This window comes from Mustela erminea, chromosome 9 (assembly GCF_009829155.1).
Source record: "Mustela erminea isolate mMusErm1 chromosome 9, mMusErm1.Pri, whole genome shotgun sequence".
NCBI lineage: Eukaryota > Metazoa > Chordata > Mammalia > Carnivora > Mustelidae > Mustela > Mustela erminea.
Window position 1 is genome coordinate 96,845,530 of NC_045622.1, and position 26,102 is coordinate 96,871,631.

Below are 26,102 nucleotides of genomic sequence, written 5' to 3' on the forward strand. Positions count from 1 at the left end.
TCCCTGCCAAGCAGAGAGCCCGATGTGGGGCTGGATCACAGGACCCTGGGATCATGACCTGAGCCAAAGGCAGAAGTTTTAACCCACTGAGCCACCCGGGTGCCCCTGTCTAGTGGTTTTCTTGGAAGCAGTTGAAAGCAGAAATTTCTTCAAATGACTGCATTTGCTAAAGGTTAAGTGACTTGCCCAGGGTTGTTCAGTGAGTCCTCCCAGAAGCTGCTGACCCCAAATTCACACTTGTCAGAGCTGTCTGCACACCCACAAAAAGAGTCAGAATCACTGGGCTCAGGTACAAACAGTTTATTTTTCTATAAAGAGCAAAGTACAAAGAGGCAGAGAGGGCAGCCGAGCCTGGAGGCGCAACAGTGGGCAGGCCCTGGACCCTGGCAGGTTGGAGGAGGCCGCTGCCCAGGGCTAAACAGGGTCTAAGGTGTGACCAGTCAGGGCCCTCCAGCAGGATGATGGACAAGGAGCAGGGAGAGATGAGGCAGAAGCCCAAGGCTGCTGGTGGGACTCACACAAAGCCAGGCTTCATGGAGGAGCGGCGGCAGTTGGGGCAGCTCCGTGTCCCGTTGTTCTGCAGGCACCTTGGGAGGCAAAGGAGTTCTGTCCATTCACTGAACCCAGGCTTCTGTCCTGGGCCTGGGCTCTCTCTCCTTCCCTCCCCTCTGCAGGAGCTGGGACGGCCCCCAGGCTCCTCCTGGTGGCCCTGCTTGCCCCTGGCACTCAGTCCTGGGGCTTCCAGGAAGTCAGTAGTCAGGAGGTCAGTATGGAGGCCAGTAGCTGTCACAGCCCTGAGGCAGGTCTAGCCTTGGGTGTGTGAGTCCCGTGGCCTTTGAGAGGCCTCTCTGAATTCTCTCTGGGGAGAATCGTGATGGCCACCTCCTAGGGCTGCTGGAAGGATTCAATGAGTTATTACAGGGGAAGCTTTTAGAACATGCTTGGAACGCAGAGGGGGCTACATTCAGTGTTACTACTGTGGTCAGGCCAGCGGGGGCCCCAGCGTACCCCAAAGATACCGTCGGTGCCCCCTGCCCACCGGCTGGGAGCCCTCACCTGAGGTGGAAGATGTGGGAACACGGCAGGGCCTGCAGCCGGCTATTCCTCTCACCGATGGACTCACCGCACAGGCCGCAGTAGAGCTCGGTCTCCTCCACGCACTCATGGAAGCGCACCACGTGTGCCCGCAGCTCGCGCTGCAGCCCCTTGCTGCGGCAGATGCTCTCGCTCAGGCAGTGCAGCTTGAGCTGGCTCAGCTGGGGCCAGCAGGGACCAGGTCAGTACTGGTGAGCACCACCCCCTTGCCCGGCCCGAGAAGCTGTCCCCGGGGCCCCACGCAGCGGTCAGGACACACAGGGTCTGGTCCCGGCGGCCTTCTTGCCTCTCGGATGGGCCTAGGAAACCAGTCCTGCCCTCTCCCGGCCTCGGTTTCCCCTTGTGCAGAATGACGGGATGGGTGAGGCAGGAGGTCCAAACCCTTAGAACTCGCCAGGAACCCCATGTTTATGAAGGACTTTATTGACCAGATCCGCTGCATTGACTCCATTTGCTCTCCTGTTTTTGTTAATTAAATACACACATCGGGTCAGCATTTCTGACCGACCTGAGATACTTGGGTAAAACTGAGTTGCTATAACCTATCCAAAAACAAAGATCTTTGGCATTTTAGTTGGGCTCTGCACCAGATCTCAAAGAAATTCGTATCTTTTAGATACTGAGCCTGTTTTCAACATTTAAAGGTTTGGATACAATCACTAAATTCGAGAGGCCACATATACTACAGGAGGAGCACGGACTTAGGAGTTAAGACAGACCAGGTACAAAGTGTGGGACCCGGAGCACCTTCCCTGAGCCTCAATTTCCCTACCTGTAAAATGTGGCTTGGAGTGCCCACCTTGCCGGTAGACAGTGAAGAGTGGGACCAATACCTAGAAGAGCCTGTGTGTGCCCAGCTCTTAGCAGACCCACTGTTGGAGGTTTTAATGACCACCAAGAAGCTCTGAGGAATTCTGATGTCCTCTGAGCTGTGGAATTCTTCCCTGCCCTCTAAAGTGCTCTGTGTGTGAACGAGAAACAGCCAGGGTCTGGGAATGGGTTGGGGGCAGCTCCTGGAGATCCAGAAGGGTTCAGGGAAGCCCTCTCCCCACACCCCAGTTCCCATTGGGCTCTTGATTCCAGACCCAGGAGACAGAATCAGGTCTGACCTTGTTCCCCACTTCCTCGGCCAGGTCCTGGGCTTTCTCGATGGCATCCAGAGCCTGAAAGGCAAGCACAGGCAGGGCTGCAGGCAGAGCTGTCTAACAGAGGCCTTGGCTCCCAGGAAAGGAAGGGGCTGAGAGGGGCAGGCCTGGGCAGGCCTGGGGAGGGCAGCATCACTGGCCGGCTGCCCTGCGTATGAACGTAACAAAAGCAGTCACAGAGCTGTGTGGTCAAGTTACCTGCTGCCTCAGTTTACTCAGATACAGAATGGGAAGAATATTCCTGTCTTACTGAGTGTCGTGAAATCGTGAAAGCCGTTAAAACATCCTGAGTTGCAACCCAGCTCTGGCCCTTTGCTAGCTCTGGGTCTGGGCACATCATGGGACTTCTCTGAGTCTGGAAAATAACTTGGAATGGACTCACCTCATGGGATTCAGGTGAGGCTGATGTTAGACAAAATCTCTGAAAGAGTCCTGCCCAGGACCAGCCCCACAGATTGTAGGCTAACCTACTGGCTCCAAATGGGAGCACTGGGGAGAGCCAGGGGCTGCAGGAAACGGGCCCGCCTCACCTTGTCCAGCGCCTTCCTGGCTATCCAGCATTTGGCCACGCCCAGCAGCACCTGCACCTGTCCCAGGCGGTTTCCAATCTCAGTCATGATGCTCATGGCGGAGTCGTACCTGGGGAAGGCTGTCTGCACAGCCAGGGGGAGGGTGCAGTCAGACTGGGCCAGGCCTGCCACCCCTCCCTGTGCACCCCAGGGAACTCACCTCCAGGTCCCCGCGGCTCCGGTGGATGTCAGCAAAGCAGAGTAGGCAGAGCGCCTGTAGCGGCCGGTCCCCGTGCTGTAGAGCAATCTTCATAGATTCCTGTGAAGGGAGGCTGGAGGCTCAGGCCTGCACACCTGCCCCCCCCAATGCTGGGGTGTCATTATTCAGTGGGCCCCTCTGACAGGGCAGCCCAAGGATCACCAACATCCTTGGGGCCCAGTACACCTAGCACGGTACTGTGGCCCCACTTACGGCCCCACTGAGGCCTCACAACATCCAGGGAAGTGGACAGAGATGACTCGATCGAGGGCACCTGGCTGGTAAGTTGCAACGCAGGATTTGAACCCAGGTCTGTGGCACTCCAGAGACCAGCTCTCCTGCTTAAAGTGCCCCACAGAGGGGATGTGTGGGGGGAGGGCAGAGGGAAACTCCCTCCCCTGAGAATGGACTGGAAGGGAGTGAAGTTTTGCAGCCAGAGGCAGGGGTGGGGGGTGGAGGGTAGTTAGAACAAACGCATCCTCCAGGAACTCATGGAGAAGGGGGTCAAGGGGAGATCTTGGGGCCCTGAGAGGGCTGATAGGGAAGGGGGACATCCTAGCCCACACCGCCACCCTCCACCTGCCCATCTTCCCTCCTGCCCCACCTCACAACACTCCATGGCGCTGCCCAGGTGGCCCAGCAGGCGGTAGGCCACGGCCATGTGGTACTGGCTCATGGCCCGGTACTTGAGGCTCCAGCCTTTGCCGTAGTCGCTAACGAGCTCTGCGGCCTTGCAGGGGAAGAACAGGGCTTTCTCGTAGTCCTGCGGGGGACACAGGGAGGAGGTGGGACAAGAATGGGGCACACTGAATGGCAGGAGCTGCCCTGAAGTCCAGGGCTCTAGGGCCTGCCTTCTCCATCAGCTCAGAGGCCCCGCTGGTGTTCACTCACTCACTCGGGCTCCCAGGAGCGAGTGGTCCAGGCAGAGGGAACGGCCACCGGAAAGGTGTGCGCTCCATGAACGGAGGAATTCTCATCTGTTTGCGGACGCATCCCAAGAGCCTAGCACAGTTCTTGGCACTTAGTTCTTAGCACAACGGATATTTGTTGAATGAAAGAATGAGTGAGAAGGCACAAAAATACAGCTGGCGTCTCCTCTCACACAAAGGGGGAGTACCGGGCCCCCCACTCGTGTCTGCCCTCCAGTACGCGGCAGCGGGTGCTCACCAACGGCTCAGTGCCCGCTTGCCAGCGCCGTCGGCGCCGAAGAACGTGGAACAGACTCACTGAGGCAGTGAAATCATCCTTTCTTTCTCCTCAAACCTCCAAGTACTCTTTCTACCTGTCTGTTACCAGCTAATGCCCTTGCTTCATACTCCACAGGGAAAACAGAAGAAAGTCAGAGAGGACTCCCTTCTCCACCAAATCCTCGAGATGGACCAGTCTGTCTCCTTCCTGCCACCCTAGAGAAGGACCCCGGCTCCTACAGAAGTGAGTTCCTCCACGGGGCTCTGGAACCAAGCCTCCATCTCTTTCGACTCAATCACTCCCATCGTAGTACAAATGCATTCTGCCATTTCTTACCTCATTAAAAAAAAAAAAAAAAAAAAAATCAGGGGCGCCTGGGTGGCTCAGTGGGTTAAAGCCTCTGCCTTTGGCTCAGGTCCTGATCCCAGCGTCCTGGGATTGAGCCCCGTATCGAGCCCCGTATCGAGCCCCGCATCGGGCTCTCTGCTCATCAGGGAGCCTGCTTCCTCCTCTCTCTCTCTCTGCCTGATTCTCTGCCTACTTGTGATCTCTGTCTGTCAAGTAAATAAATAAAATCTTAAAAAAAAAAAAAAATCAAACAACCTCATGTCCCTTCAGCTACAGCCCTATAGCTCTGCTCTTTCTTGTGGGAAATCTATTTGATCTTTCACTTCATATCTAACAAGCATCTCCAAGTTCATATGACCAAAAGAGAACTCTTGATAACCCCAACAAAGGCTTGTTCCTCACAAATTTTGTTACGTACTTTTTAAAAAAAGTTTTATTTATGTAAGTAACCATTGTGCGCAACATGGGGCAGGACCTCATGACCCTGAGATCAGGAGTCCCACGCTCCACCAACCAAGCCAGCCCAGTGTCCGTTATGGGGCACCTTTTAAATTTGAAGGCATGTAAGTGTTTTACAGCTTCAGAAGTTTTTAATTTAATTTTTTTAAAAGCAAAAAAATAGAAAATGGAATTATTAACATAATTCATTAATTATGATAATGTTTAATTATAGGATTACTATAATATAATAATACAATATACCATTAAATAAGATATTATTATATTGCAAAGTATTATATTGCATTATAGTACTATAACCACACAGAAAAAGATAATTATTTCAAATGACCTTGGAATGTATGTCCTTGGACGTTCATCCAAAGTGGGATATTTGACAAAGACAAAAGAAGGGCAAAGAAATCTTAAACTTCCTTCAGTTGTCTCTTTTTTAAAAAAGTAATATTGGTATTATCTTTGGGAAGTATTTTGTGTATTTTGTAGGATAAAATAAATATGCAGTCGTGTTGCTAAAAGCCAACATTTTCAGTCTAAGGAAAAAGAGAGTCCAGATTAAAATAAATTAAGGAAAATCCTGAAACATTAGATTTGAATTGCAAATATTAGCGTAAACTTCCGGGGTCTTGGCAACTACAAAGACTTCGAAGCCATCACAACCCAGTAGCAATGAGCACCTTAGAACCCACATTTGGTCTTTAATACAATTTCCCACCAAAAACAACCCAGAGAAATGACTGATTCCAGGTCTGGGGCAGGGAATATACAAATTGAGCCTGGGACAGTTTATTGTTCCAGAAAACAAAAGCACTTTCAGTGTTTAAATGAAGTCTCTCCAAAAGGACACAGGAGCCTTATTGAAGGAATTCCATTACCTAAAGTCACAATAATTTGAGCATCACAAAGCACAATATTGCTATTAACTGAAGAAGACTGCATATTTTTTTAAAATCCAGGATTTCATAACAGTACTCCAAAAAGCAAGACAAATGAGTGTGGTCACTGAAGGCAGCTATGACTTTGACTCCTCCTCATCAAAGTAGGAACTAAAGGAAAGGAAAAAGTATTTATTCCAACTTTCCTGTAGGAACTGCCTTTCAGAGGAGCCAACTAGCCCTAACTGATGGGGGAGAGTTCTTCCTTAGAGAAAACCCCAACAACTGTGGAAGGATAGGTGGAACTTTGAGATCGGCATTTCCTTTCAGTTGAAATAAGAGAACTAATTCAGGCAAGAAACATCACTGGATGTTAAATCCATTATGGAAACTGTGGCCGCAGAACTGAATTTTTTCCCAGGGGGCCAGAGCGTCACCGCCCCCCACCCCCCACCCCCCCACCCCACCCCCCGCGCCAGTTCACCTGCTGGTCACAAAGGGAAAATACGTTAACCCTAAAACAGAGGGATGGGATTGTCGCCCCCCTGCTACTGGAGGTGATAAAACACGCAACAACGCTTACAGTCTTCTCACCAAAAAGGTGTGACCCGCCCTGGTCACTAAGCTCTAGTTTGCAAGGGAGCAAAGGGGAGGAAGAAGTGAGACAATTCACAGTCACGTGACTCCTCGCGGAAGGATGGGACGATGAGATGAAAGCTGTTACAGGGCAGTCAGTTTGCCTTGTTAGACAAATCCCGGAAAACGAAGGGGAAGGGAGAAATCTTCCACTGGAATAGACTCAGGAGACAATGCTCACTGCTCGCGTGCCTCGGGTCTGTGTTCCAATTTATAGAAGCCAAGGGTAGAGGCGTGTTTTCAGGATAAGCAGAGAAACTCAAGAGATAATTGGGATTATGTAAGAAAGTGTCCTTATATAAGAAAATGTCTCTCTTTTTTTCTTTCACAGATGCATACTGAACTACTTTGGGGTAAAATATCATGATGTCTATAATTTCCCGTCACAACGCTTCAGTTAAAAAGCGTAAATCAAATATGGCATCATAGTAATTAATCATTGTTCAGTCTACGTGGTGGGGCTGTGGAGTCTCCGTATATCCTTCTCTCGATTTTCCTGTATAGTTAATTGTCTTCATAATAAAAAAGGTTTTAAAACACCCCATCCCTCTCCCATCTAGCGAATCTGAGTGGGTTCTTCCTATGTCTGGTTGCTAAAAACAAAATCCTCGGGCTGGTCCGGGATGAGCTTCGTTTCCTCGTACCCCACCTCTGATTCATCAGCATTTAATAGCTATTGGCCCCAAGATTTATTAAGCATCTACTGTGTGCCCGGCACCAACATGCCCCATGGGTCAAGCACAGCCTGGATGCCTAGGGGTCCCAGGAGAACAAGCACTTGACCAGAGACAAGCCATGGGTCCCTGGAGCCATCAGTTCATCCCGACCTGCCTTCTCCCCTCCCCCCTTACCTCTTGGTTCTCACCACCTGCTCCATCCTTCTCACACACGTGTAGCACCCATGCTGGCCTCCACCGTCCCTGGAACCAGGCCAGCTATGTCCCCACACCGTCCCAACCCAGGGCAGGGTTTTGCTTTCGCTGTTGTCACGGTTAACCCTCTCATGTGCTTCCAGTCATCAGACTGATAGCTCCCTTATGAGGCCTTCCAATCACCTTATTTGAAATTTGCAACACCCCATTCTCGGCACTTCCACCTCCTTTCCGCTTTCCTTTCTCTTAAGCACTTTCTGGCCCGCTGCATGATTGATGTACTGTTTGTGTTTATTTGACTTTTTCTGGAATGCAAGCTTCACAAGGCCAGGGGCTTTGCTGTTGTCTTCATTGCTTGCATCCCAAGCCCACAGAGCCCGGCACAGAGGAATGAGTCCTTATAACCGCGGTGGAGGGTGGGCCCTATCCTCCCCGGTTTTATAGATGTCCCTACCACGGTTCAGAGATGAGAGATGTCAAGACCACAGAGCAGACACAGAGCAGTATGGGTTCATGGCCAGTCCTCACAAGGAGCCTCCCATTCCCCCAGGAAGGCAGACAGACCAAGGTGTGAATCCTGGCCCTGCCTTTCCTGCTAAGCCCCCACCTTCCTGGGTGAGCCTTCCTTCTCAGACTGTCCTGCATGGGAGGACTGAGCAAGGTCCTGAATGGGGAGCGTGGCTCACAAGAGGGTGACAGGGGACCCGAGCCCGCCCCCTGCCCCCGCCCGGCCCCTGCGCCCCGGGCCCACCTTGACCTGGGCGTAGAAGCTGCCCAGGCTGCAGCAGACGCGACACTCGAGCATGGCATCGTCATTGTTGTGGGCATAGCGCAGGGCCTTCTCGAAGCTCTCCAGGGCCTTCTGGAAGAGGCTGAGGCCCAGGAAGGCATTGCCCATGCTCAGGCTGACCTGGCCGCCGAGCTGGGCGCCGGCCCTGGTGCCCGGCAGGCCGAGGCAGGTCTTGCAGTAGGAGATGGTCTTGTGGAACTCACAGAGCTTCTCGTTGCTGCGTGCCAGGTTCAGGTAGCTCTCCAGAAGGAAGTCAGCATCCTCCAGCTCCCGCGCGGTGTCGATCTGCACCACAGCGAACTGCCCGCGGGTGGGGGTGGGGCGGTCAGCCCGGCCTCCGAGCTTCACACCGGGGCCTCCTCCCTGCCTCACAGCCAAGGCCTCGGGTGAGTCCTCTCTGGCCATGGGCTGGATGCACCAGACTCGGAGCCACACTCAGACCCATAGCCCTCACCTTTCGGCCCCAGCCTACCTGGGCCACCCACCCACCCTCTACCCCCAGCCCCAAACCTGGAGCCTAGGCACCGCCCCAGGCTCCAACTCAGAATCCCAAACGGGAAGGCTGGAAACTAGCTGCCAGACCCAGCCTGGAGATGGCCAAACCCTGAAGTGGAAAAGCTCTGCCTCAGTCTCAGGGCCAAGTTCAAGGCCGCAGGGTGTTCGACTAGACTCCGAGCCCCCGTGGGGCGGCTAGCCTAGGGGACAGGGGGTGTCTGAGGCGGCGGGAGGGTCGGAAGCCTGGGGATAGCCAGCCTGGGCCCACCTTCAGCATCTCCTTGTAGCGGCCCATCTCCGAGTGTGCTGTGACCAGGCAGCCCAGCACGCGGAAACGCCCCACAAGGTCCGCGCTCTTCTCCAGCACCTTCATCCACACGTGCAGTGCCTTCTCTGTCTGGTTAGACTGGTACAGCTGGAGCCCCTTCTCAATCTGCTGCTTCGTCTGGTCCTGCCCCATCCTTCCAGAGCCCTGGGCCACAGGAGGACAGAGAGACCCTGGTGGCTCTGGGCTTCTAGGCGTTCATGGCAGGGACCCCAGTGCCAGTTGCCCACGGAGCCCCAGGAAGGAGAGCCGCACCAGGCAGGAGCCGAGCAGGGCCTGGATGGAGAGCGGGCGCCACCCTGGGAACAAAGCTGGTCCGGCCCCTGTCTGCAGCTGTCCCTGCCAGTTGGGGCCACGTGGCCGCTGAGGAATGTCAGCCACAATGTCACGCGGGCCTCGGCTGTACCCACCCCCAAGCTGGGAGGCGGCTGCCCAGGGATCCAGGCACTCTGCTCCCCAGGCACCCCCTTTGGTGTCTCTTCAGCTCCTCTGACACTGACCCCGACTTCCCTGGCAGAGTAGGCCCTCCAGGCAGTCTGGCCAAGGAGCCGCCTCCAGGGATGGGCTGAGGGCCTGGAGGAAGCAGCGATGCAGTGAGGCAGGTGGCCAGCCCTGAGACCTGCCTCTCCCTATCACAGCCCTCTCCCTAGAACTACCCTCCCTCCGGCTTTGTTTCTGGGATTTGCTGGGCACCGACGGCTCTAATCCATAGGCATGCCCACACCATTCCCAACATCTCGTCCTAGCTCACAGTATGGCCCAAGCCAAGTTATTCACCCCTCCGTGCCTCAGTTTCCTCATCTGTCAAATGAGGGCAATCATGACCTCATAAACCCTGACTCAGGGGCTGTTTGAACAGCACAGGGTGGTGGGGAACAGCGGGGCCCCTGGACCCAGGCTGACTCTGCCTTTTATTAGCCGTGTGGACAGTGTGACTTTGGGCCAGAGTGTACCACTACCCACCGCAGTGGACTGTTGGAACTGATGACTTATTAGTTGACGAGGACGTAGAAGAGCGGGAGGTCATCCCAAGCTGTGTCCGTCTGCTCCATGACACACCGCCTACCAGGGACAGGAGTTGACCCCTGAAGGGTTAAGAAGTGTCCCAATCCCAATCCCCACCCCAGTTTGAAAGGTCCCTAATAATGAGCTCTAACACCAGACACTGTGGAGAAGGGCAGTGTCTTATTCAGGGAGGAGACTCTTGAAATGTGGGGGCTCCTAGTACTGAGAGGCCCTAGGTAATGGGGCCCCGCAAACTCCATCAGCTCGCCTCCCCCATTTTTCTCCTTCCTCTCTGCACACCAGGCTCCTTCTTGCTCTGGGGCAAAGCTCATCCTTTCAGTGTGGACAGTTTTTAGTACATTCACAAATTTGTGCATTGATCACCACTCATTCCAGAACGTTTTCACCATGTCAAAAAGAAGCCCATACTGATGACCAGTCACTCCATTCCCCCAGTTATAGTGGAATTGTGTCCTCCCTGATTCATATGCTGAATTCTCTTTTTAAAGATCCTCTTTATTTATTTGAGAGAGAGAGAAAGAGAAAGAATGTGCAGGGAAAGAGGCAGAGAGAGAAGCAGGCTCCCCACCGAGCAGCGAGCCCGACACAGGGCTCGATCCCAGGACCCCAAGATCATGACCTGAACTGAAGGCAAATGCTTAACTGGCTGAGCCACCCAGGTGCCCCAATTCTTTTTTTAATTTTTAAAGTTTTATTTAGTTATTTGAGAGAGAGGGAGAGGGTGCGAGAGAGTGTTCACACATGGACCCAGGGAAGGGGCAGAGGAAGAGGGAGAGAAAGAATCTCAAGCACGTTCCATGCTGAGCACGGAGCCCAGTGCTCGGGGCTCAATCTCACCGTCCTGAGATCACAACTGGAGCCGAAATCAAGAGTCAGACATTTAACCAACTGAGCCACCCAGGATCATAAATTGAATTCTTTTTTTTTTTGTTTTTTTTTTTAAACCTCAGAGACTCCTCTGAGTGCGTGTGTGTGTGTGTGTGTGTGTGTGTATTTTAAGATTTTATTTATTTACTTGACAGAGAGAGGGCACAACCAGGGGGAGAGGCAGAGAGAAGCAAATCAGCAGGGATCCGGAGCGTGGGATCCCAACATGGGACTTGATCCCAAGACCCTGAGATCACGACCTGAGCCAGAGGTAGATCCTTAACCGACTGAAGAACCCAGGCTCATATGTTGAGTTCTTAACCCCCAGATGGGATGTACTTGGAGACACCATCTCTAATGAAGTAAAGTGAGGTCATTAGGGTGGGCCCTAATCCAGGTTGACTAGTGACAGATCAGGCCATCTACAAGTGAAGGAGAGAGGCCTCAGAAGGAAGCCACCCTCTCAACCACCTGATCGCTGACTACTGGCCCCTGGAACTGTGAGAAAATAAATTTCTATTGTTTAAGCCACTCCGTCTGTGGCACTTCGATGTTTAGGTTTAGTTATTTAAACAATCTCTACACCAATTGTGGGGCTCAAACTCACGACCCCGAGATCAAGAGCCGCACGCTCTGTGGGAAGCCAGGCGCCCCATTGATAGTTCACTGCGGGAGCCAGAGCAAACCCATGTACTCCGCAGCCTCTATCTACTTTCAATGGAACTGTCTAATTTGGCCATTTCATGTAAATGCAATCATACAATCCGTGGCCTTTGGGGACTGGCTTCTTTCACTTAGCTTCACGTTTTCAAGGTTCATCGGTCCTGGAAATCAGTACTTCATTTCTTTTTATGGTTAGTAGTATTCATGGTATGGATCTACCATTTTATTTAGCCATTCATTAGCTGGTGGACATTTGGGGCGTTGTTTCACTTTTTTGGCTTTGGTAAAGAGCAAGGGCGCTATGAACATTCGTGTACAAATCTTCCTGTGTTCATTGTGTTGATTTCTTTAGCTTCTGAAGAATTGCCAAACTGTTTGCCCCAGGACCTTTGTACATCTTGATTCTTTTCCTCCTCCCCACCCCAACGTTCTGCCTAGTGACATTCTAGTTAGGGTGAGTCAGCTTGTTACGCTCTCATGGAGAATTACATTCCATTCTGATACAAGACTTCTCTCTATAATTTTACAGTCATCAATAAGGTCATTTGCTCATCATCTGTTTCTCCGACTCAGATGTGTGGGCAATGATGTCTCAGCCACCACTATCTCTAGAGCAAGGCCAGGCACACACGGATTACTCAGTAAATGTGCTGAATGAATGAATGAATGAATGGGAAAAAGGTCTAATTTTTGAAAGGTAAAGCAACTGTTGCAGGCTTCACAGCCGATCTGCCATGTTCCTGCCCCAGCCCGGGGCAGAGATGGCTTCCTGTTTACTGTGAGCAAAGCAGGTCCAGAGAGGGGCAATCTGGAGCAGCGGGCACATCACCAGCTTAGGGGTCTGTGCGCCAGGGTCACAGCCCAGCGGAGGTGGAGGAGATGAGGCAAGGCCACCAGGACACCCCAGGGGGAAGTTCTCTGCAACCCCCACCCCAGGAAGCTAGGAGAGGAGGCGAGAGGGAGTCGGCAGGGCTCTTCCTCTCATCTGGGAAGGTGGGTCCTCAGTGAAAGTTAACTCCCGGAGGGGAAGGAAGCTAGGCCCACAAGGAAAGTGCTGAAGGGCTTGCAGCACTGAAGGGCTTGCAGATTTTCTCCCACTCACTAGTCCAGACCCGAGCTTGGCGGGAAGGAAAGGATGTGGGCAGCCTGCATCTGTGCCCCAAAGGAGTCTGGGAGCTTCTTGGGTACCTGGGAACTCAAAGGATCCCAAAACTTGAAAATCTGACAGGAGGAAGGTTTCCTCTGCCCCAGGGTCTGCCCTTCGCTGACTACTGCATACACTTATGTCAAGGTCCTGCTCTGTTAGGACAAGGGCTGCGATTTGTCTTTGTATCCTGAGCCCCCGCACAGCCCCTGGAAAAGTGAGAGACTGGCAGATGACAACTGACATTTTCTGGGCTAAGCGTTTCCTCCAGTTTACAGATAAGGAAACTGAGGCACGGAGCAGTAACACAACCTGCCCCAAACCACACAGCTAGAGACAGAGCAGGGACTGGATCTGAGCGACGTGACTTAGGGGTCCCACTCTTAACCAAGACACTATTCCTGACGAGGAGGAGGGAGAGGGAGAAAAGTAAAGGGAACGGGAGACCGATTTCCCGAAATCACAGTGATCTTTACCTGACACACAACAAGCTCCCTGGGAACCCTAGCCAAGGCTCTGGTCAGGGCGGCTGAAAGAGAGGTATATGGAGAAGGCTAGGGAGAAGCTCAAAAGTCAAGCCTACTCACCCATGCCCAGCAGTGAAGCGGACATATGGCCCCTGGAAATTGGAAGGACGAGCCACAAAAATCAAACGGGCTTTTCTGGGCCACTGAGCCGCCCAGGGGGGTACGACACAGGGGCGCAGAGCCTTCTACCAAGTGCCATCTGTGTCAGGCACCAGCTACAGGCCTCCCAGGTTAGACCCCTGCTTTCTAATCAAAAGTAGAAAATCTAAGTTTGGGCCTGAAGCAGGGGTCTTGCGTCTCCATCTGGCACGTGAGCGCTGAAGAGGTCTGTGTCGGTTGAGCTCCATCTGTTACCTGGGAGAGTTCAGACAAAACTCTGTATTTCTTGCTTCTCCTGGAGACGAGGGGCTCAGGCAAACCAGGCCCTGGGATTCCGCATGGGACAGACCCATCTTGCTCCCACTATTCTCGCCTTGACACGGAGGCTGAGGGTCACTTGTCATCTTAGACGGGCCTCCTTCCATTCACTTGCATCACCTGTTCCAGAAGCACGACAAACATTAACCCAAGGGGACCGTCCCAGGCCCCCTCTGCCACGATTTGTGGGATCCTCAGTTTGTCCTTCTCGATAAATTCATTTTCCGCCTCTCTGGTAAGGCTTCTATGAATATCAAATGAAGACATAAAACAAGAACTTGCTTTGAAAACAAGTTGTGGAACTAATGCCCCTATAATGGGCCTCCTGAACCTTCCTGGAATTGGCTTTTACTGTCTGTAATAGTGGAAAAACTAGAAATCCTCTATGTCCAGGAGGAAAGTGGTTCAGAAATCATGACATGCTCTATAGCCTCTAAAAATGAAAGTTGTAGATCCTGGTGTACATACCCAGATGGAAGGGTGCCCGGGACATAGTAACTGAAAAAATGCACATAGCAGAACATTCTGTACATTACGGCATGATCTCATTTTTATTAACAGAAATTATATATGTACATAGTTTTTTGTATATAGAGAGAAAAATTCTGGAAGCATACTTACCCCATCTGTTTAACAGTTATCAATGGGCTGTGGGATGGGGAAACGCTCCCTTTTAACTTTTATATACTTAGGGCTGTTAGCAAGTTGAACACGTGTCTGCCAGGCGCGGCCCTGAGCCAATCTCTCATCTTCCCAGCTCAGCTGGGTGGGTGTTTTCACTTCCATTTGGCAGATGAGGAATCTGAGGCAGACAGAATTAAGTCACCTGCCCAAGGTCACAGGGACGGGTGGTATAACCAGATTAAGAGACTCCTGAACAAAGCTTTTCCCACCATACTCTAAAGTCTCTTCTATATAACTGTATTAATGTTTTGCCTTAAAACAACCTTCAAACCCTAAAGTGAATTTTTTAAGCTTTTTTTTGAGAGACTGCGAGTGCGTGTGGGGAGAGGAGCGGGAGAGGGAGAGAAGCAGACTCCCCGCTGGGTGGGGGGCTCAATCCCACAAACGGAGATCATGACCTGAGCCGAAATCAAGAGTCGGATGCTGGGACGCCTGGGTGGCTTAGTTGGTTAAGTGTCTCCCTTCGGTTCAAGTCATGATCCCAGGGTCTTGGGATGGAGCCCCATGTCAGGGTCCTTGCTCACTGGGGAGACTGCTTCTCCTTCTCCCTCTGCCTGCCACTCCTCCTGCTTGTGTTGCTGTCTGGCAAATAAATAAGTACAATCTTTAAAAAAAAAAAAAAAAAAAAGCCAGATGCTTAACCGACTGAGCCACCAGGTGCCCTAAAATGATTTTTTAAAAGGTCGTGGTGTCAAGTAAGCCTCTGGGCACACTTGACTTTAAGGATGACTGGGTTGGTGACACCCGCAAGGCCGGAGGACCACAGGTAGATGCCTCTCTTTGGGGAGTTCCCAGACTGCCAAAGGGACTGTCCAGCACCAGATGGCCAAGCAGGGGCTGGCACCAACTTCCTCTCGGATGGCGCCCCTGGTGGCTGTCTCGGCAATTGTATTAGAACTCTGGTAAAGTGGCTCTAAGGGACGGGGCTGTCATTCGTTACATGGCCACTGAGGGCCTATGGAGAACTCAGGTACTGGTTGGCAGCTGGCAATCCACAAACAAGGTATGAAATTATTCTCTTTCTTCTGAGTGGGTGGAAATTTCTTTTTCTTTTTAAGGTTTCATTTATTTATTTGAGAGAGACAGCGAAGAGAGGGAACACAAGCAGGGAGAGCTGGAGGGGGAGAGGGAGGGGGAGACTCCCCACCCACCCGATGCAGGGCTGGGATCATGACCTGAGCCGAAGGCAGCCACTTAACGACTGAGCCCCCCGGGTGCCCCCGGAGTGCGTGGAAATGTCTGAATCAAACTCTAATGTAGTGGGGTCGGGGGAAGCACATCAGGAAGCTCTTGAACAGAAGCAACGATCATCTTTTGGTATCTGTCTGTTCACTTATTCATTAAATGTTTCCTGAATACTTGCCTGCCAGGCCCTAGGGCTCCAGCGAGAAACAAGACATGCACAGTCCCTGCTGCACAAGGCTCCATTCTAGAGGGGGGTTGAAACTGGGGCCCACCTCAGACCCTCCCAAAGGAATATGCTCTACCAGGACTTCAGAGGTTGACATGGGTTAAAAACCCAACTGTCCTACTTACAGCTATGTGACAAGGACTGTAGCTTCTCTGTGCCTCAGTCTCTACCTTCCTATGCTGCCAGGTGCTGGGAGGACGGGCAGAACAGCCCCAACATGGGGCTTGAACTCAGGACCCCGAGATTGAGACCTGATTTGAGATCGAGTCAGACGCTTAGCCGACTGAGCCACCCAGGTGCCCCTCTTTTGTCTTCTTCACTGCAGAGTAACATCTAGAAGAGTCCTGACCGCTGTTAACTGACTGCCATGATGGAAATTTCTAGGCCCTGCACTGGCCAGTACAGTGTCCTGGTCACATGGAGCTTCAGAGCGAAAGTGAGGAATGAGAGCTCTTAATTTAAATAGCTACAGTGGCTGGTGGCTAGTAGAACTGCACAGCGCAGACAGGTCCGGAGGACAGCCAGATGGAGGGTGAGGCAGACGGCGTGGCAGGTAAACAGGAGGAGCTGGAGAAGCGGAAGGGTCGAGGGCTGCAGGACCACGGCTGGCTTGCGAGGAGGTAGGCTCAGAAAGACCAGGAATGGCAGAAGCAGGTGGCGCAAGCCTAGGGCTGTGAGTTGATTTCAAGGAGGGGGAAGAAAGAACATGCCTTGAGAGGTAGGCTAAGTGAAAGCCAGACACAAAAGGCACATATCCCATGACTGCATTTATAGGACACGTCCAGAATAAGCAAATCTATAGAGCAGTTTCGCGGTTGCCAGGGGCTGGGAATGAGGGGGAGGTGAGAAGGGGAGTGACTGCTAATGAGTACGGGGTTTCTTTTCGGGGTGATGAAAATGTTCTAAAATTAGGTTGTGGTGATGGTTGCACAATGCTAAGATCCAAGGACTTGTCCCCTGTAACTGGGTGAATCGTAGAGGTTTAAAAACACTGAAGCCTCAGGAGGCGTCAGGACAGCGGGATGCCCTTGGGGGCAGAGGCAGTGTTGGTGGGCACACAGGCAGCCCTGGAGCCCTGGAGCCTCGGCGGCGGGAGTGTCAGGATGGCTCTTCCCAGCTGAAATGTTCCATTTCCCCTCCCGAGACTCTGACTTTGATTTAAAAAAGCAAGAGCCATCCCTAGAGCTGAAGCCTTTACCAGGAAAAGAGAAAAGTCAATGTATGCAGAAGATATTAAACACCAGATGGTGGGGGTTGGAAAGGACTCCTGCGAGAGAAGATGCTTGAGAAAGGCAGAAGGTGCAAGAAAAAGCCATCTACGATCCCTCCTGGAAGGGCAACGCTGTCAGACCGAAGTGTGACATTCCCAGCGGTGAAGTCACAAACCTGATCCCGTCTCCTTCCCGATGCCTTTCTTCGTCAGGGACTGGGAGGCTCAGGGGAACACAGTGTGTGCAAGAGCTGGGAGGGTCAGGGCAGCCGATGCAGAGGCTGCCTCTGTGGAGAGCCGAGAACCAGGGCTGTGGCAACAATTAGGCGCTGAGGAATCTATTCAAATATAAAAGGGGACTGCGTATGGGTTTTAAAAAGGAATACAGTTGCAGACAAAGCTATAAAGGTGCACAAGCCTCCATTTTTAAAAAAGGTTAAAAATAGTACTGCGGGCATACTCTTTTTGGTAAATTTTAAAGAGAAACAACAGCCTAAGTACGATGTCACATTGAAAGATGTATGTCATACGTCACATTCTATTTTTATATCAAGTTCTATCTCAGGAGAACAAGAGTCCTAAGGCAAAGACTTCACGACAAGATCTGCCACCTGGATCTTGAGTGACAGGAGAACCTGTGCTGGATGGAGAGAACTTCAGGTTCCACCACCTTGTCCTTACAGAAGAAACAGGTCAGGAAAGGAGCCCTCCAAGCGCGACTCCCCATCTTGGTCCCATTTTGCAGTGTGTGGCACGCCCTCTTTGAGAAGGCGCCTTATGGGCACTTCATACATATTGGTTATGTAGTTTAAGGTGTATTTAAGCACATATAATTAGTGGACATTTAAAAACAAAACCTTGTGATTTTGTAAATATTAACGGTCAGAATGAGGTGAAGTTGAATAGGTGCATGTCGAGTGGATTTAAAACATCAGGTGGCGAGGACTATACAAGACTGTGAGGGGCGCCTGGGTGGCTCAATAGGTTTGGCGGCTGCCTCCGTCCGGCTCAGTTCGTGATTCCAGGGTCCTGGGATCGGGCCCCAAATCGGGCTCCCTGCTCAGCAGAGGGCCTGCCTCTCCCTCTTCCTCTGCTTACTTGTGCTGTCAAATAAAGTTAAAAAAAAAAAAAAAAGACTGTGAATGTGCTGAATACCACTGAATGATCTACTTGGGGGAATGGTTTAAGAAGAAAATTTTGCATTATATGTATTTTGCCACAGCAGAAAAAAAATTAGGTAAAGAATAGTTTAGGTGGTACCAGATACAGGAAAGACCTGAGTGGCAGGAATAACGCAGGAAGCACCCTATTCCTCACGGAAGTGACCCTTCATGGATCGTGCTGACCACCTCTCTGGGAGCAGTAAGTTACCAGTAAATCCCTCCACACCAAGACGGCGGCTCTAAGGAGGGCCAGGCTGCAATGGTTCATCCACCACCTGGGGGAGCCACAGAGCTGTAGGCTCCCCAGGTTCCCTTCACTAGAGCCTAGAGGACTGTGCAGTCGTGTGGAGAGAAGACACTTCGGGTAACTAAAGCATATTTATTTGCTTTTCTGGAGTATTTCTCCTCAGTCGTGGTTAAGAGAAAGGGTTTGGGAGGTGGGCAGACCTGGTCTGATTCTTAGTGCACACCACTTTCTAGCAGGCAACACTTTTTTTTTTCTATTTAAGCGGGGGGAAGAGAGAGAGAGAGAGAGCGAGAGCGTGCACACCAGTAGGAGGAGCAGAGAAAGGAAAGAGAATCTCAGGCAGACTCCACACTCCGCACAGAACCCAACCTCAGGTTGTGAGATCACAACCTGAGCTGAAACCAAGAGTTGGACACTTAACTGACTGCACAACCCAGGTGCCCCAATCCAATTTCTTTTAACCTCAGTTTGCTCATCTACAAAATGGGAATGGGAACAGTAGCTCCTTCCCAGGGATGTTATAGAAATGCTCCTCCAGTCACCCCCACAAAGAGGAACTCTGAGGAGGCTGAGGCCCCGCCCACCCCACAGCCCATGTGCTGGCTGCAAGCCCCTGCGCTGTCAGTCCAGAGCTGAGCCTGCAGTTCTCGGATGCCTGAGGAGGCTCAGACGTTGGGCTTCACTTAGGAGCCTGATCTAGAATTTGAGTAGTAAACTAAATCTTAGAAATGCCCTTCTGTGACCTTGTTCTGAGTTCAGGATGAGCGGGGAAACGTGCTAAACCACTTTGGGGTGGAGCATGAAAAGGCCCAGAGAGGGGATCTGCACTCACAAGTTTGGCCAATTCTGCAGTGTGGTAGCCACTATACTAGAAATGGAAGAACCACAAAAATTAAGGTTGCCAAAAAAGTTTGAAGGTGCTCCTGTGTCAGCAGGAACATTGTCAGAAGAATGGAGGACAACGAAGAAGGTAGTTTTCTGGGAGAAATTCTGTTCTTGCAGGAGCCTTAGGCGAGTTTAGTTTCATGAAACCGGCACATCAAGATGAAATCTTACCAGGATCTCCTACCCCTTCCTCAGGGATGCCACCAACCCCCACCAGCCCCACGGACCCCACTGACCACCCCAACAAATCAGTAACAACTCTGAAGACAACATCAGTTCTTCTCAAACAGTTTAATAGCAAATAAACAAAGGAAGGTACCACACTTGGCAGATACAAAATGACTTTTTGTCCGTGTGTCTGTGCAATTAAAACAGATTTAGGTTCCCCATTGGGACAAAAGGAAAAACACACAAAAAAGGAAGGAGATTACTTTTAAACACATACTCCCTTGCTCCAAACTTGTAACAATTTTTTTTTCTTTTTTAATCCACTACACAAACTCTGTGATCAGGTCAGAAAAGCGACAAAGGCTCTTCTTGTCTTTTTTTTTTTTTTAAACCATTAAAGTAAAATCCATAATTTTCTACATAGTACAACACAAGTTCACACAAAAAAGACATTTTCTTTTGCAAATCAAAACAGGAAAGAAAGGAAAAGCTCAAACAAGGTAAAGGAAAAGCATTTCTACGGCTGAATCACGACTTTTGAGTTGATTGAATCCCGTTGTTGCTGCAGAACAGACTGTGCGTTTGGTCATAGTGGCAATTTTTTTTTCTCTTCACATTGTGAAATCACTTTACATTGTTTTCTAGTAGAAAAGGCAAAAAACTGTACAAAACCCCTAGTGTTAAATACAACGTTTGTACCAATAAAAAACTCACACAGGTTTGTCTCCAAAATGTAAAGTTTCTTTTTTTTTTTTTTTCTTTTTAAATTATTCACAAAAAGCAGCTGGAAATCAGAAAGGCAGCTGCCGCTCCAGGGTCTCAAATCCATTAAAACCACCACAGAACAATTAAAACAATCAGAGAGAGAAAAGGAAAAGGAAACAACGTCCAACGTTTGGCATTTGGTTTTATCCACAGGTTTTCCCAGAGCTCCTCTTGGAACTGAAAGCAAAATATATTGGCAAACACGGATTCTGAATACACAGGAAGGGGAGCCTCAGCGCCTTCTGCCAACAGAGGCGGCTCTGTGCAGTCAGACTGTGGGGTGCACGGCAGTCTCGCTCAGGCTGGGGTTCCTGGCCTCTTTCCACCCAATCACCCCTTCCAGGAAATTAAGCAGCCTACCATACACTGGGCCTCCATTGGCCGCCCTTTCTTCCTAGTGAGAGTGGCCTCAAGCATACTACTAGGCAACCTGCGGGTCCCAGAGCAGAAATTCTGCCACGATCCCTTCCTTCATCAACCCCTGCGTGGATGATGCTAACAGTGCTTCTACCTTCCCCATCCCCCCTCCCCCCCAGTCCCTCGGCTACCCCCTCTTCACCCTTCCCTGGATAATCCTACTTCCCAGCTGTCCCACCCACCAGCAGCTTAGGTCTGGGTGGAATCCATCAAACTCCTCCCTCTGAAACCTCTTACCTCCACAGATCCATCCTGTGACCTCTAGTCTCCTCTGGCCTCTCCCTCCATCATTCACATTCTTACTCAAAAGTCCCTAAGACCCTGAGGCTGGATGGTGCCACAAGAGAGGAGGGCAAGTTCCCTTCAGGGAACCAAGGAACTGGCTTGCCTGGCACCCAGGGACAGTAGCTATTTGGCTCTTCACTCAAAAAAAAAAAAAAAATTAGAAGAAGAAATCCCTGCCCTCACCCCCCACCCCACTAGCTAAGCAAGAGCAGAGCTGTGGTGAAGAGCCAGTGTGGGGTAGGTGGTGCCCAGGGCTGTAAACAGTGTGAAGACTGTAGTATTGTGCTTGTCGCCTAGGAAAAGCGCTGGCAGGTATGTTGCCGCTTAGTGCACGGATGGCCTCCTCCGAGTGGTTAAGAGCACCCTCCTTCTTCAGGGCTGAGGGGCGCTCACTACCCCTATGCGCTAAACCTCTTGCCCGCCCCCTACCCCCACCCCTGCAGCCACTTTCTGGGTTCTATCTCTGCTCCTCATGCCTCTCCGGGTCCCCTTCCCACCCACCTCTGAGCAGAGCAGCCAGCCTCCTGGGAGGCCCCCGCTGAGGCCCGGAGGCCACACGAGGGGACAGTCTAAGTGCACAGGCAAACACTCTAAGGGCAATAGAGGAGAAAGTTGCCACTTCAAAATAAAACAATACAATCTTGAAAAAAATAACCCCACAACAATTTAAAACAGCTTCTTTGAAACCCTTTTAAATCGGTCAGTTTTTGCACAAACTATAGAAAACAGAGAGGTGAAGGTGATATATACGAAGGTGTGAAGAAACAGCAGGAAACATGCAAAACTTGTTTTTTCTGGGCATAATCTTAGTAGGAAAGGAAAAATTAAAAACAAAACCACAAAAACCATACAAAAACAGAAACAAAAAAAAAAAATCAAAGCATCACATTTTGCTGTGGAGACTGTAGGAACAAGCACGGAGGTGGGCACAGCGGGGCTGAGGGGCTGAGGGGCTGAGGGGCTGACGGGCTGACGGGAAGGGGCCAGAGGGATCTGAAGGCTCCCTGCAGGGTCACTACAGGGAAGAACCACAAAAGAAAAAGAAAAAGGGCTGGCTGGGGCCCAAACTGCAGCCTGCGGAAAGGGGGTTCAGGTGTTTTCTGCAGTTGAGAACTCAGAAAAACAAAAGAACACATGCAGTCTCCTCAAGCCCCACAAACTGTATCAGCAAAATGTGCTCAGGAGCCTCAAAGGTTTTAGTGACATCTTTTATTTCATTGTTTACTTCAAAGTTGTCTTTAAAACTAAGCACACAGAGAAACGAAGCCTAGAAACGGACTGGCTGTGTGTTCACAGAAATACAAACACCACGCGGTATGTGCTAGTAGGGCTGCTCTGAAGACAGTTACAAAGAATTGGAATCACAAAATCAAGTGGTTATCTTATGAAGTTCTAGAAAAATAGATTTTTTTTATATTCAAATGCAAGTTTAAATATTTCCCCTTCAGCAGTCGTTCTAGCAAAACCAATTTGGCAGCACAAAAGAAAAAAAAAAGGAAAAGAAAAAAGAAATAACAAAGAAAGAAACAAACATAATAAAAATACACGTCAGCATCAAAGGTCAACACAAGGTCAAAGGTGAGAGTTCAAGCATCAGAGAAGCTGAAGAGACAGGGATTTGGACGATGTACTTGACGCCACATCGACATGCTTTAGGCACAACGATGAACAAACGGCAGGAATCTAGAAAAAAAAACAAACCAGAAAGAGGGAGACCCACTGAGTTACACAGAGCAATACATCCAAACAGAGAGAGAGAGAGAGAGAGAGAAAAGGAACACTCACTGTGTACAGCCCTGAAATGAGGAGGCGGGCGGGGCGGGGGCTGGGTAATGACAGGGAACTTTTGCACATGCTAACAATGGACACAGGGAAAAGTCAAAAAGGACATGGAGGACACCAAGAAAACATCCAACTGCCAGAGACAGAAGGGAACCTAAGGCTTGGATTTCCCCTGAGGCGCCCAAACAAGTCTGTAGGGGGAGAAGATAGGTCTCTGGTGGAGCAGAGCTCCAGCCTCTCCCCTCCTCAAACCCAGGAGAAAGTAGAAGACAATGGCTGGGGTGGGGGAAACTCTCTAGGGGAGAGGGCCAGGATTTCTCCTCAGTTCTATGGGGATGGCCTTTTGTTTCCAGAAATCCAAGCTCTTAGCTTCCATGCAGGCCCTGGCCACTCATGTGGGACCCAGGAGACAGTATCTGGCTGCATTCAAGGCAAATCAATTTCATGATGAAACCCAAGCAAGGAACAAAACTATAGGCAGAAAACACATTTATGTAAGTGAAACCCCCACACAACAGAAAAGGATTGCTTAAGACTTGACTGCTAGTCTCCACTCTCCGAGCTGAACCCTTCCACACTATGAGACTTGCAGGGGAGCAGCTTCTTCACAAACCATCTTTGGCCTGGGGAGAGAACTGTGCTCAAGGGCAGTGCTACTATGCTCACTCACTGGGCAGGGGAAAGGAGAACAGAGAGAAGTGCCTGGTCTCACCAGCTGGCCGCTATGGCAGCCCAGGGCCCTGCTGCGGCACACACTCCTTTTAGAAAAGAGAACCCCACAAACAGGTAGGAAACCTCTGGGTTTGCTATCAAAGGCAGGCTGATTGCACCTTTGCCTTTCATGTTATTCGAAAAGCCGTTTCATAAGATCCCAGAGCCCAGGACAAATAATAGTGGAATGGGGGAAGTGGGGGATGGGAGTGGAATTCTGGGCTTTGGAAAACCCCACGATGGCCAAGGAGGAAGACAGAACAGAAGGTCAGCTATCGCAGCACCGGCAGCACCCTGGGGAGCACAGCTCTCTCCTCTGCCAATTCACAGCATTAACTCCTTCCCCTCTGGCAGATTATTAGCTGGGCTGCAAACGGGCCACAGAGAGTCAGTAGTTTCAATCATACACAGCACCCTGTGTGTACAACAATCACATTCTGGATTCTACAAAATCCTGGCCTTTTCCAGAGATATAATTTAGGTAATAAATATTCTCCACCCCGGAGCTGTATAAAACTTCTATAAAAATAGAAACGACATTCTTGGTTCCAGCCGGTTGGGATTCAGAACAGCGCCTCCCCAACCTAGCATTTTTTTCTTTTTTTCTTTTTTCTTTTTTATTTTTATTTTTTGCATTTATTTAAAAAATCCCATCATGACCCTGGAAGCCTTTGGAACAGTTTTATCCTTGAAACACAGGACACATTTCTCCCAGTGCGCGGAATTCAAGTTTACGTGGTTCAGCTTAAGAAGTATGTTTCACGTCTCTTAGAGGACAACAGACCCAAGATATCACTATGAGAAGGGAACAGCTGTCCCTGCTTCAATGGGATAATCCAACACCACCAAACTACCTGTACAACAGCAAGATGGTCAATCCCTGTCTGTGACCCAAATGGACAGCATGACAAGGAGAGAGCCCCCCATCTGACTTAATACCAAACCAACCCCTTTAGTCTCATCTCTACTGCTAGGGGTCAGGACTGATGTTTGTGAGGTTGAAGATTGCGAGGACCCGGTTCCCCGGCCTTGGCTAAGAGTCAGATCCCAACAGGGCTACCTCTGCCCAGGTGCACATTCCCAACAGCACGTCCTTTCTGGCTCTCCACCCCCACAGCATTTCTTGGAGCAGAGGCAGGGCCCAGAGGCTGTGTGGGTCACAGGTAAGAGCTGGAGTAAGACCTGTGGGAGGCAGCAGGGAGCTAACTGTAAGCACGAGGACAAAAATGAACATGGTAATACTGAGGTAAATGAACACGAAATCCATCTGGAGGCTGTAAATGTCCTGCAGTCTCCTCTGTCCCCAAGAGCAGAAGGGGCTGCAGTGGTTAGTAGAGAGGCTTGCCTTTGGGGGGGAGTACTACAGCTGGAACCCCTCAACAAAGGAAGCAAGTGCAGATTTCTCATCCTTCTAAGTAGTTAGGTGCTGGTCACAGAGGAATGCAGCACTCTGGCTTAAAGAGCCCTTCCGATTCAGGTCCACCAAGAAGTAGGCTCCTCCTCCTCCTCCCCTAACGCAATGGCTTCTGATCCCTCTGCTCAGGAGAGGTGCCCCCTTCAGTTACATACCATAAGCCCTTCTCGGATTTACCCTCAAGAGAAATCTGCCTTGGGATGGAAGTGACACACTCTCTGCTGTGGTCAACTACAAGGAAGGAAACCAGACAGTGTCTTCTCTAGAGGCCTTATTTAAAGGGCCTGTTAGAAATGGGCCATGTGGTGTTGAAATAAACTAAAAACGACCTCTCTGACTAGACGAGACTAGACCTCTCTTCTTCCTAACAGCCAGCCACCAGCCAGGCAGAGCCAACCCAACACCAATGGGTGGCTAAAAAAGCTGTTAATGGGTGATGTCTCCCTGCTTTTTGCATGTCAAGCTAATTTAACAGGTCCTTTATTCCCAAAGAACTGTCCTCCCTTCTTGGGAAAGAGGGGCAGGAATCTTGCACAAGAATCTGAAAAACAGGCGGCAAGAACTCAGCAGGCAGTGAGGGAAGTGCTTCAGCCTCCAGCTCCCGGGGCCACTGGGTGTGGGTCAACTCTCCTCACCTCCAAAGGCAGCTCTGCCTCCACCCCCGAAGGCTCTTGGGTGCCAGTTCTCATTCCACCCACTCTTGCACTAAGGTAGATTCTGGGGTCAGTTTTTGGTTTCACTCAGTCCTCTCTCTCGGGGCAGTTTGGGGAAAGCTCTGATCTTCTTTTTTAATGTTTCTCCATTCCCCCTCCTCCCCCAGGGCGGTTTGATGTTGGTCCTTCTCAACACACACTGGTTACAAACACAGCAAACTTTAAATAAAGAAAAAAACTCAGGATATGGCACCTAAACTCCAAAGTAAAACACTGGAAACCAAAGCACAAACTCGTCCTCTGTACGAAGCGAAACTCCCACAGAAGGCAGTAGCCGAGTCTTCAGGGCAAGCTGTGCCTGCGAGAGTGGCAGGGATCAGGGTCCAGGGCTGTCAACACACAGCCTTAGGGCTTCGAATCATTAAGGGTGCTCCTCCCCCACTTACCAGAAGACCCTCTCACTCCAGTCTCAGAGGGGAGCACGCTCAGTAGGGCTTGCTGTCATTCTTCGAACGTTTGAGCTGCACTTTAAGCCGTTTCATGCCAATCTGAAAGCCGTTCATGGACTGGATGGCAGCTTGAGCGGAAACAGGATTGTCGTAACTTACAAAACCTGTGTGTCCAAGAGAACCCTGGGTGAGGGGCATGATGAAGCAAGGAGACTCTGCGT

At 50.7% G+C, this 26,102-nt stretch overlaps 2 protein-coding genes across 18 annotated transcripts in view; both read right to left on the reverse strand.

Moving 5' to 3' along the window:
• Positions 1–291: 291 nt before the first annotated feature.
• Positions 292–9,581, reverse strand: RAPSN (receptor associated protein of the synapse). 2 transcript variants are annotated; one of them, XM_032359979.1, is made up of 8 exons: positions 8,937–9,581; positions 8,135–8,536; positions 3,613–3,771; positions 2,970–3,068; positions 2,771–2,893; positions 2,205–2,258; positions 1,057–1,256; positions 292–587 (listed from the first exon to the last, which is right to left on the reverse strand). In XM_032359979.1, exons 1-8 carry the CDS (start codon positions 9,126–9,128, stop codon positions 515–517), a joined length of 1,302 nt encoding a protein of 433 aa, XP_032215870.1. In that variant the 5' UTR covers positions 9,129–9,581; the 3' UTR covers positions 292–514. The 2 variants fall into 2 exon arrangements, with proteins under 2 accessions (XP_032215870.1, XP_032215871.1); XM_032359980.1 differs by having other exon boundaries at positions 8,135–8,473; positions 8,937–9,578.
• Positions 9,582–19,509: 9,928 nt separating this feature from the next.
• The window catches only part of CELF1 (CUGBP Elav-like family member 1), a 74,638-nt gene continuing 68,045 nt past the window's right edge, over positions 19,510–26,102 (reverse strand). For 14 of the 16 annotated variants that reach the window (XM_032360292.1, XM_032360287.1, XM_032360285.1 and 11 more), the window contains one exon: positions 19,510–26,045. In XM_032360292.1, the coding sequence (XP_032216183.1) occupies positions 25,918–26,045 (128 nt within the window). In that variant the 3' untranslated portion in view covers positions 19,510–25,917. The remainder of the gene's footprint in view (positions 26,046–26,102) is intronic. The other 2 variants (XM_032360279.1, XM_032360278.1) reach the window with 2 other exon arrangements.